Here is a 15,778-nt window from a genome sequence, read left to right on the forward strand (position 1 = left end):
ACCCAAAACTGATTTTCAGACATTGCTGCAGTAATGAAGATTGTGAAATGCGGTTTCTACGAGCCAGTTAATTAAAAATCTCACAATTCAGAGCAAGTCCAATTTTAGAATGAACAGATGGGACATATTTGATGATCACTCATACAAAACACCCCCATAAAACAGCGTGACGACATCTCTCTATCCGGCTTATGTTCAAGATCCGCGCTCCGATTCAGTTGCTGTCGTCGTACAAGACGAGAGGAAGGAGACAAGTAATTTTAGATGAGGGAATACGAATCCAGATTTATTGAAGGCCCTTTGTCGACCTCATACATTATTTAATAGGAGAACAATTTGTAAAGATCATTCGAGATTTCTGACTAATCTTGGAGCCGTCCTCTTCTCTTGGTTAGGAGTGAGGCTTTCTACTTCCAGTTCCGTCGCTGTGACGAGTGTCCAAAAGCCAGCAGCAGGTGTATTCCTTTGTCTTTTGTGTTCAGTTTGAACAAAACCATAATTCCTCAGACTGGAGAGCTGAAAAATAGCTCAAATCCAAGGCCTCTTTCAAACAGAGATCACAGACCAGCTGGTTCTCCATCAATCGAGCCACTGGTACATTGCGGTGACATCTCAATGTAAAATGAGAGCTTGAAAAAGAAAAGGACGTACAGTGCTGATCTTAGGAATACGTATTTATTCAAGTAAACTAAAAGACAGCGATGGGAGATATTTCTGTGTTTATATATATACACACATATAAAAGTTTATAGATTTCACACTGCAGGTAAACTGTAAAGGATTATAAGATTTGCATCACAGTATTCTACAAAGGGATCATTTTGCAGGCCTCTAGAACAGCCCACATTGATTCCGTCCAACAAGCTGACTCATATATACATCCCTAGCACTGCGCAAAACATCCTACTGATTTTACAAGTCAGTTTGGTCTGTGGTCGGTCTGGATGTTGCAGCACTATGCAGCAGATAGGCAGGCCTGCCTCACGCTCTGGGCCCAAGTGTTGAGCAGTGCGGTGACTGAGTGTTTGTCGGGAAGCTGGAGAAGTTTGGAGGTCATGTTTCTGTGAACCGTCTGCAAGAAGGGGTTTGCATCTATGAAAGGGAGAGAAGAAAGGGGACAAAAATTTAACAGCATGCTGGATTACTTTCTGTTAAAGGGATCCCTATAACTACAGCACAAAAATCAACCTCTAGGGTTTCATTCCAGCCAACGCTCTCAATTCATTTTTTTGTAATCATTGGGTCCACTTTTTAGGGCTGTGGTCATCTACAATAAAATAGAGCTGTGGTTAAAGCTATCCAATTAAAGCAAATGCGACTAGAAAGAAGAGTTTAAAATGTCTTAACTGGTGAAAAAGCCCCTGGCGCATCCCCTGCACACTCACCAAAGATCTTTCTGGGTTTTCAGTCACTCAATATTTAAAGATGCATATAAATGTACGAGACGTGCGTTATCAGTGCTGTGAAAGCCATCTTTACCGTACTGCTGGGCATCGTCCGCCCACTGCGGGCTCTGCTCTGGGTAGTCTGCAGGAATGCTCAGCTGTAGTGGAGGTACGCTGGGGAGATTCTTATCATCTGCAGACAGGAAAAAACAAGCACATTAGGCTCCAAGTTCATCAATCTTACACAAAACCAGACTGGAGATAAAGCTCGTTCCAGGAGTATCTGTAACCCCAGCGCTTCCTCATGACCCTGTGCTGTTTCTTCTCTACACTGCGTTCTAGATCATAAATGCAGCAGGTGAATATTTTTTTTTTTAAAAGAAACCAAATGCAACACTGCCAATTCTGCACAGGGCTTTACTATGAACTCTTCAGATCTGTGGATGATCGTGCTGTACAGGGTGCCAGCCTGTGCAGTGGAGATGCTCAGCACACCTAGTTTGCAGATGAGATGAACGGTCCCATTGTTGCTGCAGTGGGACGGGTCCAGGTTGACCAGGAACTTGGAGTTGAGACGCGCCACTTCTCCCTGGAGGATATTGGGGATGGTCTGCCTCTCGTCGTCCTCGTGTTTCCGCTTCCGAGCTGCGATCATTGGACCTCTGTTCCAGAAAAGCAAAACACGGCTCAGCTCTCTTTTCACTGAGGGCCGTGGAAGGATGATTCACGGGATCATATCCTCTCTGATGAGGTCTACACATATATATTAAAACTTCCAACCTGTATGGTTTTCAAAGGCTTACTGCATATAACAAGACATAAAATGCATGATCAAATAAGGAATTCAAGGAGTAAGTTATACATATTTCTATGCATTCATCTTAATCAGAGGTTCGATTCTCACACAATGGGGGGTCCGTGGATGGCAGTCATGGCTGGGGCAAATGTGCGGTACAGGGAATGGTTGAAGACTGGAGAGCGAATGTTTGCCATGACAACATCCAGTAAAGGCTGGCACAGGTACTGCTGCTTCGTGCCCGGCACTGGTGGAGGGGGTGGCGTCGGCTGCAAGAGAAGTAAAAAGTTAACCTGTAAAAATAATTAAAAGAGTGAAGAAAAAAATTGGAACAAAGTATATAAAAAAAAAAAAACCTACCACAGCCATGTCATTTTTGAGCTTCTCTAGAGCAATTTCACATTTCTGTAGTGTCTTGAGTGGGCAGCTGCAAGGGAAGGTACAGAAAACGGCATAATGAGTTCAACCCACACCTCGATGAGCAAAGCAAGAATGGGAAAGGGATGAGGCCTCAGTTGTGCATTTACAAAATTCGATCCCACCAACACTGACCTTACTGGGTCACAAGTGTGAAATAAGCCAATAACACAGATCAACAGAAGGTGTCGTCTCTCTGCACTTACCGTTTGGAAGGGTCAGTCAAGATGTCTAATAGGCTTTTCATTTTGCTGAGGTCTTTCTTCCTATCTGTGAAGGAAAAGGGACAACAAATGTATGAAATTTGGAATACCCACTACAAAGATTCAAAATATATATTCTTGTGTTCTGAACATCCCTTCTGTATTCAATGCTTATTTTTAAAGAATGCTTTAGGTTTAATGGAATTTTGTTAATAAGGAAAAAAATAAAAAAAAATCAATGCACATATTTGAACATTTAAAAAGTGGTATAGCAAGAGACAGAATCCAAATTCCTTTACCTTCGTTCTTGTCGATCTTGTTGATCATCCTCCTCAGAGGTTCGATGTATTTGGAGAGTTGTTTGAGCTTCTCTAGGTATTGCTGTTCCTCGGTCTGTGATGAGCTGGCAGGACTCATAACCGAATTGGGGTTACCTTGCAACAGAAAGATATAGAATAATCATCTGTACTCTTTAAGCGAACATCAAAACACTGGACTTACTCAAATAGTCAAACCACTGCCTCCTTTCATAACCTACAGGACTCTCTTGGTCAGAAGGAAGGATAATTGGAATTGGTTTACATGGATCTATTTTGCCAATGGTCAGTAATCCCAGAATCCCCGGGGCTGGCAATACCTGGTGTGTTGAGAGGGCCAGGCGAGGGAACACCGAAGTTCTGCGGCGTGCGTGCGTTGGCTGGGCTATGCGAGGGTTGGGGGGAAGGACTGGGCATGAAGCTGCCTGGAGACGGAGCTGGACCAGAACTGCAACACAACAAACCACATCATAACACACTGCTGCCAGAACAACTCCATCAGAGTCACACCAACATATGTACTAAACACCATGCCAGATCGAAGCAACAATTTTAAGAATGAACTTCACTTTTGCACATTGATTGTTTTTATTATAAATAAGCTATAATTCCCCCCACAATTCCACAAAATGTTTATCATTTTCATATCTGCAATAGTCTATCAATACCTGCACTTCACTGAGTTTACCAGGGTGAAAAGCTCTCAAGCCTTTGGTTACCTGACAGAGTTGGGCTGGGAGGTAGGGGGCTGGGGCGAGGGCTGTGGCTGGGGGGGAGGGGGCATCGACTGGGGCGTCTGGACCTGTGACACTGGGGAGGGCGATGACATCATTGTCATTCCACTCTGGTTGACCTGAGGAGACACCACACAGGGGAGTGAGAGAGCAGCACAGGGCAGAGAGCATGCGAGGAAGAGTGGAGTCCAGCCGCACTGGGGGAGAGCCAATGGTTTGCACCAGAACGCCAAGGGTTAAACTGAGAGAAACAAGAACTCCTAAGGGAGAGCTTAGAGGGGTTAGTGAAGCTGGTGCATTCATTGCTGGAACACTGCCTCTGGCTACAAAAACAAAAAATTGTGGAGAGCAAGAAAATAAGTCAAACTCTGAGAAAGCTCATCCATCTCAACCTCCCATTTGCACAATGAAACCCCCTTAGAAATCTCAGACCATTCCAATCCTTACTCCAACATTCCAGAAATCTCCAGAAGTCCATATTTCCATTTCAAGGAAAACAAACCAAGTCATTAGCCATTAATCCTTACTGTGCCTTTATCCACAACACTCCTGACACCTAAACCCTAGAAACAAAGTCTGAAGTGGAGATCCAGCCCTTTACTCTTGGCCACCCCCAAGTGGGGTAAGGACCCAGCTAAAGTAATGTGCTGATTGGATCTGAAGTGAAGAAGCTCACTTTCCCCCAATTGTTTTGGAAGATAGGAACCAAACCAGCTCAAGCACTTACTCCTGTGGTTGTGGAGAGGGGTGTTGAAAAGCAATAAGAGAAAGGTCATTGTATGCATTGTTTTTAGGGTCTGCCACAGCAGGAACATCTACAGGACTTCATGACATCCATGGGTTTTATAGATCTCTGGATGCTGTGGTTGACTCTGGTGTAAATACCTGTGGTATTTGCTGTCCTCCCAGAGCAGCAGGGTTTGGAGGCAGTGCAGAGGCCGGGTTGGCGCGGGGTAACCTGGGCGGCATTTGCATCCCAGCTCGGACCATAGTAGCGGACATCATCTTGGAGGACAGAGGGACAACAGACATGTAATAGCAAAACAAGAAACGCAGTGCATCAGCAGGAATGGAGGAAAGCACATGCATGCATCGGTATGTTTTCACATCACGAGAAAATAAAATAAAAAATTGTCTCACTTGCGCCGAATGTGCTGATCTGAAGGGACAGGGATTCAGCTCGTTAGTGACAATGGAAGGAATGGTTGCCGTGGCTCTTTGTAAAGAAGGCCAGCTTTTCAGTGGTGAAGAACATGCCTTCCCTGCACTCATCATGCAGTTAGGTACACAGGATCACACTGTCCCAAAGCGGATCAACGTGCTTCATTCCAAATCATGGTTATGAACGTTTACATAAGTTTATTTGATTTCTTTGTTTTGTTTGTTCTGAAAATGTTGCAAATACATGTTTCAGCAACTCTTTCAAGACAACTCCTTGGCTGGCTGTCTCCTGGTGTTCTGCCTTCACATGTATCAATACATGCCCAGTGCAGCATCATGGAAGCACCTTCAACTCCATGTAAAAACTAATTTTCGAGCATCAAGGTTGGATTATGTTTGCGTTTTAATTTTATACAGAATTACCCTTTAATATTTACTTTTTATAAACCTATTATGGATTCATTGTAATTTAGCCATAACATTAATCAGGGCATTTTCTAAGTCTGAAATCAGCAAATTAATGAAGTACTGTTGTCTTTTCAGCTAAAATGGGGTTATAGAATTGATCTGTACAGTAGTCAGTCAGTAATTTATAGAGGAAAGGTATAGCATTAATTTATCTAAAACATATGCATGTGCTTTTAATTAGTTAAGGGAGAGGGGGGAAGCAACACCTACAAACCTTCTTAAAGAAACTGACAGATTCTGCGTGTCAATTTGTTAATATCAGCAGCACAGATGCAGCATCCACTTGCGCACTCTTAGCATTGAAAACACACAGGCAAGCATGCAGTAGCAGCATCAGGCATTGTTACACATACACACACACCACACATTATGTGAAGTAAAAAATAAAGTTTAAAAAAAGAATAAAGTTCTCATGAAGCAGAAACGAATGCCATGAAGCATGTTAGAAAAACTCCAGCGGCTCCTCGTAAAGTCCAGAGAATATTCACCTCCAATATCCCCCAGGCAGGAGGTGGATCTGAATGTAGTACTGGCCATCTAAGGTTTACAAGTCATCTTAAACCTTTATGAAATTCCGGAGCGTTGGCTAAAATCGCTTGAAAGGCAGCAGGAGAGGGGTAACAAAAACCTTGACAGCTCTCAGCAGCTTTCAAAGGTGTAAGAGCTGATCTAACCTTTAGCAGGTTTGTAATGGGATCTTGCTTCAGTGGAAAAGAAGAGCTGCTACAGAATAATGCCCCTGGGGAAGAGATTGGGGGGCGTAAGACTTCCTTAGAGCACACAGTGTGATCGACATTCTGAAAAGTCAGATGGTCTCCCAAAGCAAGGTAAGCCCAGGTCATTCTGGTCCTCCCTTAGTGTGACCTGGGCACAGCCAGCAACGTTACAGTGTTGAGAGTGATTCATGGTAGACAGGGGTCTATTTTTGTAAAACACACCCAATGAAAAGCATCTTGTTTTAACCCTTTAATTTGTTGTGGTTGTTGCCGCTGCTCTCTGCCTCCCCAGACATCCTATGAAACAGGTACCCATAAAACAGATGCATATTATGTTTTAAATGTTCTGCACATCAACCCTGAAAACAGGTTAACAGAGGGCTTGATGGACAGCCTTTGCTGGAATCACAGGAAAATCACAGTCCTGGCTGAGAAATCTCTTTTCTAGCAGTTTTCAACATTCACACACCCCCAACCTAAGCATAGTACACTCAAGGCCAGGAAGTCCCTAGCGCCCTCTCCTTGGAATATCGATGCTCATATAATATTCCGATTTTCACCAGAGTAGCAAGCAGAGTGTGATTGGACTAATCTGATAATGCTGGATTCTTATGATAAAATAAACAAACCAATACTTTCATATTGAAATTATTATTATAGCAAATGCTACAATGGCTAAGTCATTGCAGATTCAATATCGTCAAATCATATACAGGTCCACTCTTGTTTATCCGCAACATTTTGTTTTCTGGATGGGGGATTGCTGATGCTGATTTGGTAGTTGGCACTGCCCATGGGGGTTTACAGGTGTCTAGGATTTTATAATTTTTTTTTCAATCGAAGAGTATTATTTTACTAGTTGAGTAGTTTTTGCACATTTAGTTCTAACGGTTTTGAGTGTCTGTAATCTTGTACCTGTCTGGTATCAGGTTTTGGTTTATCTGTTAAAACCCTTCCATGTGAGCTGATTGTATTAAACCTCTCCATTCACTTAGGTATTGATAACACAGTATTACTTTATATTGCTGCTATTGTCTGTGATTATTGGGATTTACTTGTATGCGAGTGAATTCTAATTAGCCTACGAAATAAAAAATATTTTATCATATCCAAGAGTCCATTTTTTCAATTCATGTTGGATGTTCTCAATACAAGTACTGAGATTCAAACCTCTTTGGCAGATGGCGGTTTGAGAATTGGCGGATTAATAAGTGGCAGATAAATGAGAGTGGACCTGTACATGCTTTCACATGACAACTAGTCACATGGATAAAATTTCAAACAGGTGTGGAGAAAAATCAGCTTCCTACAGTCCTCACTATTCACAATGATGAATCTCATTACGTAATTTATCCCCATGATTTTGTTTCATAAAACCGTATGACCCGAGGTTAATAATCCACGACAGTCGCGTCTTATTCACAACAATCTTTCCATTGTTTTGTAAACATCTGTAATAATGCCACGTGAGGACAAGCTCTTCCATTTACCAACGAGTAGGAGCAGAACAAGAAGATCTGACACACAAAACACACTGAACCCCTCAATATTGCAGCAATGGAAAGCTCACGAAGATTGTATATTCACAATATATCTGCTACACACTGACAGTGGGACAATCCACAGAAGAGGCGAGACAGCTACAGTTCCCTTCTCTGAGGGGGACAAGCTTATTAAAACCTTGTTCAGAGAAAACAAAAACAAAAAACTGTTTGCTACTCTGCTGTTTGCTTTGCCAACCAATCAGTGTATCGCAAACAAAACTAAAGCCACCAGTAACCCAGTTAAAACCATGCCAAAAACAAAAAAAGGAAAAGCATGCATTCACTCCAGGCCTGCACCAGTCCCACACCTCCTTGGCTGCGCCTTACCTGCCCAGGTGCCCCTGGATTCAGCTGAGCCTGCACCACTTGCTGGGCCTGCTGAGCTGCCTGCGCTGCCTGTTGTGCCGCCTGCTGCTGATGCTGCTGCTGTTGCTGCTGCTGCTGGGCTACCTGTTGTGCCTGCTGCTGCTGCTGCTGATGCTGTTGATGTTGCTGCTGCTGCTGCTGTTGCTGTTGCTGTTGCTGCTGGGCCAGAACGCGGGCCTGACAGTGCGAGACATGGCAGAGAATATTATACAACACAAGCGTTAGCACAAGTAAGCAAAATTAGTATGTTTGCGCTTACATTTGCAATTGCGATATCTTTCAAATGGACAGGTGCCTAAATAGAGCTTAGAAATGTCATTGTGCGTTTATATAACCCTGTTGATGCTGGTAACTATTCTGCATTGAGAAGTGTGGTTTTTTAAAACATTTCTTGGGAATATTTCACACAAGGAAGAGGGTAGCTGGAAGGAAGCTGCAGTTATGTCACTTCCATAAACCTGACTCAATTCTAGACCAGAGCATGCGAATGGCGCTTGTTATGACAGAAGCAATGCTATAAAAGATACATTTCACTTAATTTTTTTAAATGTAAAAGTGAAATAAAGCATGTTAACTTGCGGCTCCCAAGCTGAAAGCGTATTATCCATTATGCTGAGCCTGAAATTGGTTATGAATTTAAAAAAAAACATTTGAAATGCCCCTAGCTTTACCTGCATGGCTTGAAAATTGAGCTGATGTGGATTGAGGGAGTTTAGGGAGACCTGTTGCGCTTGTATCTGCCCGGCCAGAGATGACTGGGCCTGTGGCTGCGACTGTGGTGGCAGCTGATTGGACTGTGGCTGGGAAGCTTGCTGCTGTTGCTGCTGCTGCTGCTGCTGCTGCTGCTGCTGTTGTTGTTGTTGCACCATTTGCTGCATCTGCTGCTGTAAGGCCTGAACCTGGGTCTGGTGCTGTGGCTGCTGTTGCTGCTGCATTGACTGCTGCACCTGCTGCTGTGCTTGCTGCGCCTGCTGCTGCAATGCCTGGGCTTGGGCCTGGGCCTGGGCCTGGGCCTGTGCTTGGGCTTGAGCCTGGGCCTGGGCCTGTGCTTGGGCCTGAGCTTGGGCCTGTGCTTGAGCTTGGGCCTGTGCTTGAGCTTGGGCCTGTGCTTGAGCTTGGGCCTGTGCTTGAGCTTGAGCCTGAGCCTGAGCCTGCGCCTGGGCCTGGGCTTGAGCCTGGGCTTGTGCTACCTGTTGCTGCTGGAGCTGTTGCAACTGGGCCAACTGCTGCTGCTGCTGCTGCTGTAATCGGGATGAAAGCATCTGAAAAGAGATCACAGAAAAGGTGTGAGGATGTAGAAGGTGAACACAAAGTACTACAGTGGAGTCCAACCTCTGAAAAGAAGAGTGACACTGCAGTCATTTCACGAACTAGAATCTGAGACAAGGAGAGGGGAACATGCGAACGTGTGCACTCACTTTTCCACCCAGTGTGGTACCACAACTGCAAATAAAGCTACATTTCTCTTTCAGACCAAGATACAAAACGCCGTGGGCTTCCGGTTCCATAAAATACTCTGGGGCCACAGGACTGCGCCTACAGCCTAGAAACGCTCAGACGCCACTGTGTTGTGGGTGGGAGAAGTGTGAACTCATTCTCTCGAGTGTTGTCATACCTGTTGCGGCTGGTTCTGCTGCTGCTGCTGCTGTTGATTCTGCTGCTGCTGGATCTGCAGTAGTTTAGTCATGTGCTGCTGCTGCTGGAGCTGCTGTTGCTGTTGTTGCTGATGCTGGGCTTGGAACTGCTGCTGGGCCTGAAACTGTTGAAACTGCTGCTGCTGTTGCTGCTGCTGCTGGGTCATGTGCTGCATCTGGATCTGCTGTGCGGGAGCTGCAACGACAGAGGGGGATGTGAAGTGAGCAGTGGCGTTCTGAATTGGAAATAAACTAAAACTAAAAATCCAACTGAAAAACACACTATGTTGTGTAACAATTCCCCATTGAGGAGGATTACCAGATTAGTGAGAGAACTAGATCTGTGAATTTGTTGCAGAGAAAGAGGTTTTGTGATGCACTTTGACGTGTTATCATGTAGTGGTAGACACTAAGCCAATACTGATGAAGAATGAATGATAAACTGCTACACAATTAGCACTGAGTAGCATCCCACTTTCAACACGATCGCTTAATGTTACGCAAGGATGTGAACACACACTAGAGAATATCTTAAACTCCCACATTCATCCATCCAAAGTGTCATCTTAAACAGGGTAATTGTGAAAGTGAAAGAAACCCAATCGACGCTCAAGTAAGGCTTGTCAGGTGGTCGACAAGCATCTGAAGTTCACAAAAATGACGACAATGTCATCAGTGGGGGGTACTCACTGGGTTGTACATTGCCAGCTACACCTTGCATGCCATGTGGGGCCATTCCTGGTGTCCCTGGCTGCGCTTGCCCGGGCAGCATCTGTCCAATAGTTGCCATCCCGCCCAGGGGCACACCTTGCGGACGCGGCCCCATACCCAGTGGGGCCCCTCCTGGAGTGGTCCCTGTCAGTGTCTGGAGCGCATTCATGGGGTCTGCAAAAGAAAAACAAGTGGCCAATAAACAAACCTCCACAGCTGCAAGCACACGATAATGACGTGGTGTAGAATGTAAACATGCACAAAGAACAAAATTAACCAACTTCTCCATTATATTTTTTACTTTCACCTCTTGTGCAGAATATGTATTTTTCATCTCAATCGTTTAACGTTGGGTTTTGCAAATAGAAATTGTAGTAGATTAAAGGGACAGACTCACCAGGTCCTTGGGCCTTCTTATCTGGAAAACAAAAGTAAAGGGCCATTATAAAGGGGAAAAAAAAAAAAAGACTGCCGGTTACAACAATTACAGGGGAAGTATAACATACACTCACCTAAAGGATTATTAGGAACACCATACTAATACTGTGTTTGACCACCTTTCGCCTTCAGAACTGCCTTAATTCTACGTGGCATTGATTCAACAAGGTGCTGAAAGCATTCTTTAGAAATGTTGGCCCATATTGATAGGATAGCATCTTGCAGTTGATGGAGATTTGTGGGATGCACATCCAGGGCACGAAGCTCCCGTTCCACCACATCCCAAAGATGCTCTATTGGGTTGAGATCTGGTGACTGTGGGGGCCAGTTTAGTACAGTGAACTCATTGTCATGTTCAAGAAACCAATTTGAAATGATTCCACCTTTGTGACATGGTGCATTATCCTGCTGGAAGTAGCCATCAGAGGATGGGTACATGGTGGTCATAAAGGGATGGACATGGTTAGAAACAATGCTCAGGTAGGCCGTGGCATTTAAACGATGCCCAATTGGCACTAAGGGGCCTAAAGTGTGCCAAGAAAACATCCCCCACACCATTACACCACCACCACCAGCCTGCACAGTGGTAACAAGGCATGATGGATCCATGTTCTCATTCTGTTTACGCCAAATTCTGACTCTACCATCTGAATGTCTCAACAGAAATCGAGACTCATCAGACCAGGCAACATTTTTCCAGTCTTCAACTGTCCAATTTTGGTGAGATTGTGCAAATTGTAGCCTCTTTTTCCTATTTGTAGTGGAGATGAGTGGTACCCGGTGGGGTCTTCTGCTGTTGTAGCCCATCCGCCTCAAGGTTGTACGTGTTGTGGCTTCACAAATGCTTTGCTGCATACCTCGGTTGTAACGAGTGGTTATTTCAGTCAAAGTTGCTCTTCTATCAGCTTGAATCAGTCGGCCCATTCTCCTCTGACCTCTAGCATCAACAAGGCATTTTCGCCCACAGGACTGCCGCATACTGGATGTTTTTCCCTTTTCACACCATTCTTTGTAAACCCTAGAAATGGTTGTGCGTGAAAATCCCAGTAACTGAGCAGATTGTGAAATACTCAGACCGGCCCATCTGGCACCAACAACCATGCCACGCTCAAAACTGCTTAAATCACCTTTCTTTCCCATTCAGACATTCAGTTTGGAGTTCAGGAGATTGTCTTGACCAGGACCACACCCCTAAATGCATTGAAGCAACTGCCATGTGATTGGTTGGTTAGATAATTGCATTAATGAGAAATTGAATAGGTGTTCCTAATAATCCTTTAGGTGAGTGTAATTAATTCAGATGAACTCGGGTTTCACTGGTGTTCATACTGTGGTTATTTCTGGTCTTCTCTGAACTAATTTCATTATGGCATCAAAATGTGCTGGTTATCAAGCACAACACTTTTCTTTAAGTGATTCATGTTTTATCATGATGGAACTCATGTTAACTAAACTGTAACCTTGTTCTTAAAGGAAATGTAAAGTTGACAAACAAGTGTACTTACGAATGTCTCTGAAGTGAATGATCAGCCTAGCTACCAGGGACAGGTATTCATCCTGTTTTCAGAAAAAGAGAAATGACCAAGACATTTTAAAGGAGTAAGAAGAGGGGGAATTCTGGAATTAAAATTAAAACAACCACCAGTGGAAAAGATTCACTTCAGGATGTTTCAATGACCTACAGTTCACATTCACTCACCCTAGATTTTGCTTTCATGAAGACATGGTTCTCCATATCATTACTGGATTTGTTGTGAGCGGTGCCTGCTTTCCGCATTGCGTCTTCACTGAAGATGAAAAGAAAATAACATTAGTATTATTATTACTCCAAGAAGTCATTGCGTTGTCTCATCTTACGTCGTTCAGCACTCATGTGGTCAACACTGCACTGAGCAGGTCATGGGAGGGGCCCAGAGCTTCATTCTGCAGTCAGCGCTTGTATCGAAATCATCTCTCTGCTCTGTAATAACATGGATAATTATGGATAATTTAACCATTTACTCCTACATTTTCACAGCGGTTTCAAATCGGGACGCTTCTGCTTCACTATATCTGGACTTACGTTGCCGGTCTTGGAACCAATTATGATATAACTGCGGTGGATGACTATTCTTCTTTGGCAAAATATAGATACACACACAGAGTGCCTAAAAGAAAGTATTCACCCCCCTTTTTTGGGCTTTTTCGCATTCTGACATTTCACAACCTGAAACTCTGATGCATTTAAAAGGGATTTTTTTTTCTCGCTTTGATTTACACAGTCTATTCCATACTTTGAAGAAGTAAGAGAATGTGTTTTGTGGAACAAGTTAAAGGAAAAAAATAACTGAAATTACTTGGATAAAGAAGTATTCACCCCTCTGAGTTAATACTTTGTAGATCATTTGGCAGCACTTAGTTGTTAGTCTTTTGGAATAAGTCTCAACCAGGTTTGCACATCTGGATTCTGCAATATTCCACCATTCTTCTTGGCAAAATTGATTAAGCTCTGTCAGGTTGGATAGGGATCATTGGTGGACAGCAATCTTCAAGTCTTTCCCCAGATTTTCAATCAGTCCAGGCTTTCACTGGGCCACTCTAGGACATTCAATTTCTTGTTTTTTCAGCCACTCCAGTGTAGCTTTAGCTGTGTGCTTGGGGACATTGTCCTGCTGAAGCAGGTTTTCCTCAAGGATGTGTCTGTATTTAGCTCCATTATTTATTATTATTTATTTCATAGCAGATGCCCTTGTCCATCCATTTCCTCCACTCCCCTGACAAGCTTCCCAGTCCCTGCTGATGCAAAGCATCCCCATATCATGATGCTGCTGCCACCACCATGCTTCACAGCAAGGATGGTGTTACCTTGGTGATGTGCCATGTCAAGTTTGTGCCAGACATAACACTCTGCATTTAGGCCAGACAGTTAAATTGTTGTTTCATCAGACCACGGCATATTTTGCCACATCTTTTGAGTCTCCCAACATGCCTTTTTTTCAAATTCCAAGCAGGGATTTTACATGGGCTTTTTTCAGAAATGTCTTCCTTCTTGACACTCTTCCATACACATCTGATTTATGAGGTACCTGAGCTTTTGGTTGACACATGGACAATTACTCCCATCTCAGCTATGGAACGCTGTAGGTCTTTCAGAGTTGTCATTGACCTATTGGTGGCTTCTCTGAAAAATGCCCTTCTTACCCAGCTGCTCAGTTTGGGAGGACAGCCTGTTCTAAGCAGATTCTGAGTGATGCTGTATACAACATTTTCATGATTGACTGGACTGTGCTCCAAGGGATATGCAATGCCTTTGAAATCTTTAATACCCCTCCCCTGATCTGTGCCTTTCCACAACTTTATCATGGAGTTGTATTGAAAGCTCTTTAGTCTTCATGGTACTGTGGGGTGTTACAGAACCACTTTCATTGCACACAGATGGACTCCATAAAACTTATTGTGTGAATTCTGAAGGAAATTGTTTGCACATGAGCTTAGGGGTGTCAGATCAAAGAGGTGGAGTACTTATCTAATGAAGACTTTTCAGGTTTTTAATTTGAATCTATTGGTTTAATTTAAATGCATAAAAACTTGTTGTAACAACAAAATGTGAAAAAGGCAGTGATATTTGACAGAACTGGTGCAACACTGATCAATAAATCCCCTAGTAGGAGGCTCCTTCCCCTGAACAACCTATCTGCCCACTTCTCCTGCCTGAATATAGGTTGTATAATCTATGTAATGTACTATGTAAATTGACCTATGCGAAGTAATAAAAAATGTTGTCATTTTGGATTTTAAAATTAAATACTTCAAGTAAAAATCATTAAGTATAACACTATGCTACATAGCCTACTTCTTCCTGAGAATAATTACTTTTGAATAGATTCACATATTAGACAATTAGTCCTATCAATTTCCAGATTAAATGATTCCATATAACACTTTACTGCAAGTCCTGGATTGTATTTAATATTATACAAAATAAGCATTGTTGCTAATAGTAGTTGTATTATTATTATTGTATGATAGCCGAAGAAAGGCTTCTAGCTCTATCCAGTCCACTGTGGAGTAAATTCAGCATTACTTATGCAAGTGTACATGACTGCATTGCACAACAGCAGTGATCGGCAGTAAAAATACAAAATCAATGATCCCATGATATTACCCCACTACTGCCCATTTAAAAATATTATAAACCAGAGTTTCTGCTATCAAGCACGTTGTAATACGAAACGATATAGCCAACAAAGTTAGAAGTAATTCACTCCCGGCAACCGGGGCTTTGTGTCTCTTAAGACTTTTAACCCTTTCGTGTCGTCACGTGCTAGTTCTTCTGCTCAAAAGGTCCAAAATAAGAAACCAATTCACTATTTTTTTTTCTTCATCGAGAATGTTACTCATTTAGAGGAGAACAATGGCCATGCGCAATCACAGTTCCGACCGGGAGGGGGGCACCGAAAGCTCTCGCCTTGCCGCCCCCGCCTTCCACCGGTAAAACTGTCAGCAACACCGAGGCTTCATCTGCGGCCTCGTAAGCACCTTCTTCCGTCTGGGGAAGAAATCGACCACAACCACATGTTCCAGTGTCATATTGTTGATTTACAGCGGACCCGCATGTCACCAAAGCCCCAAACCGAAAAACTCACATCTGTCCGACTACTTTCTGTCGGAATGCAGGACTCCGCCAGTCGCTGTCTGCTCCCGGTACCTCCATTATCAGCGCTGCTCGCTTCCACGGTGAGTAACTAAGAATGCGATCCAGGAAGCAAAGCATTGTGGGATCGAAGCATTTCAGAAGCAGAAATCGGACGCGTGGATCTGGAATAGACAGCAATAACAAACCTGTCATTGCACTAGAAGAGATCATATTTTAAATCACAGACACCTAACCTGGTGCTATTAGCGTCGT

General features: G+C 43.5%; 1 protein-coding gene across 2 annotated transcripts; it reads right to left on the reverse strand.

The window, feature by feature from the left end:
* Positions 1 to 661: 661 nt before the first annotated feature.
* Positions 662 to 15,736, reverse strand: med15 (mediator complex subunit 15). Of its 2 annotated transcripts, XM_066689867.1 has the most exons (18): positions 15,516 to 15,736; positions 12,590 to 12,677; positions 12,396 to 12,447; positions 10,850 to 10,870; positions 10,432 to 10,626; positions 9,723 to 9,937; positions 8,779 to 9,369; positions 8,069 to 8,284; positions 4,738 to 4,857; positions 3,838 to 3,971; positions 3,439 to 3,566; positions 3,101 to 3,235; positions 2,805 to 2,868; positions 2,542 to 2,608; positions 2,290 to 2,450; positions 1,881 to 2,047; positions 1,480 to 1,578; positions 662 to 1,092 (listed from the first exon to the last, which is right to left on the reverse strand). In XM_066689867.1, the coding sequence occupies exons 1-18, from the start codon at positions 15,734 to 15,736 to the stop codon at positions 956 to 958; spliced, it is 2,811 nt and encodes a 936-aa protein (XP_066545964.1). In that variant the 3' UTR covers positions 662 to 955. The 2 variants fall into 2 exon arrangements, with proteins under 2 accessions (XP_066545964.1, XP_066545965.1); XM_066689868.1 differs by lacking the exon at positions 4,738 to 4,857.
* Between the last annotated feature and the right edge of the window lie 42 nt (positions 15,737 to 15,778).

This window comes from Amia ocellicauda, chromosome 17 (assembly GCF_036373705.1).
Source record: "Amia ocellicauda isolate fAmiCal2 chromosome 17, fAmiCal2.hap1, whole genome shotgun sequence".
Taxonomy (NCBI): domain Eukaryota; kingdom Metazoa; phylum Chordata; class Actinopteri; order Amiiformes; family Amiidae; genus Amia; species Amia ocellicauda.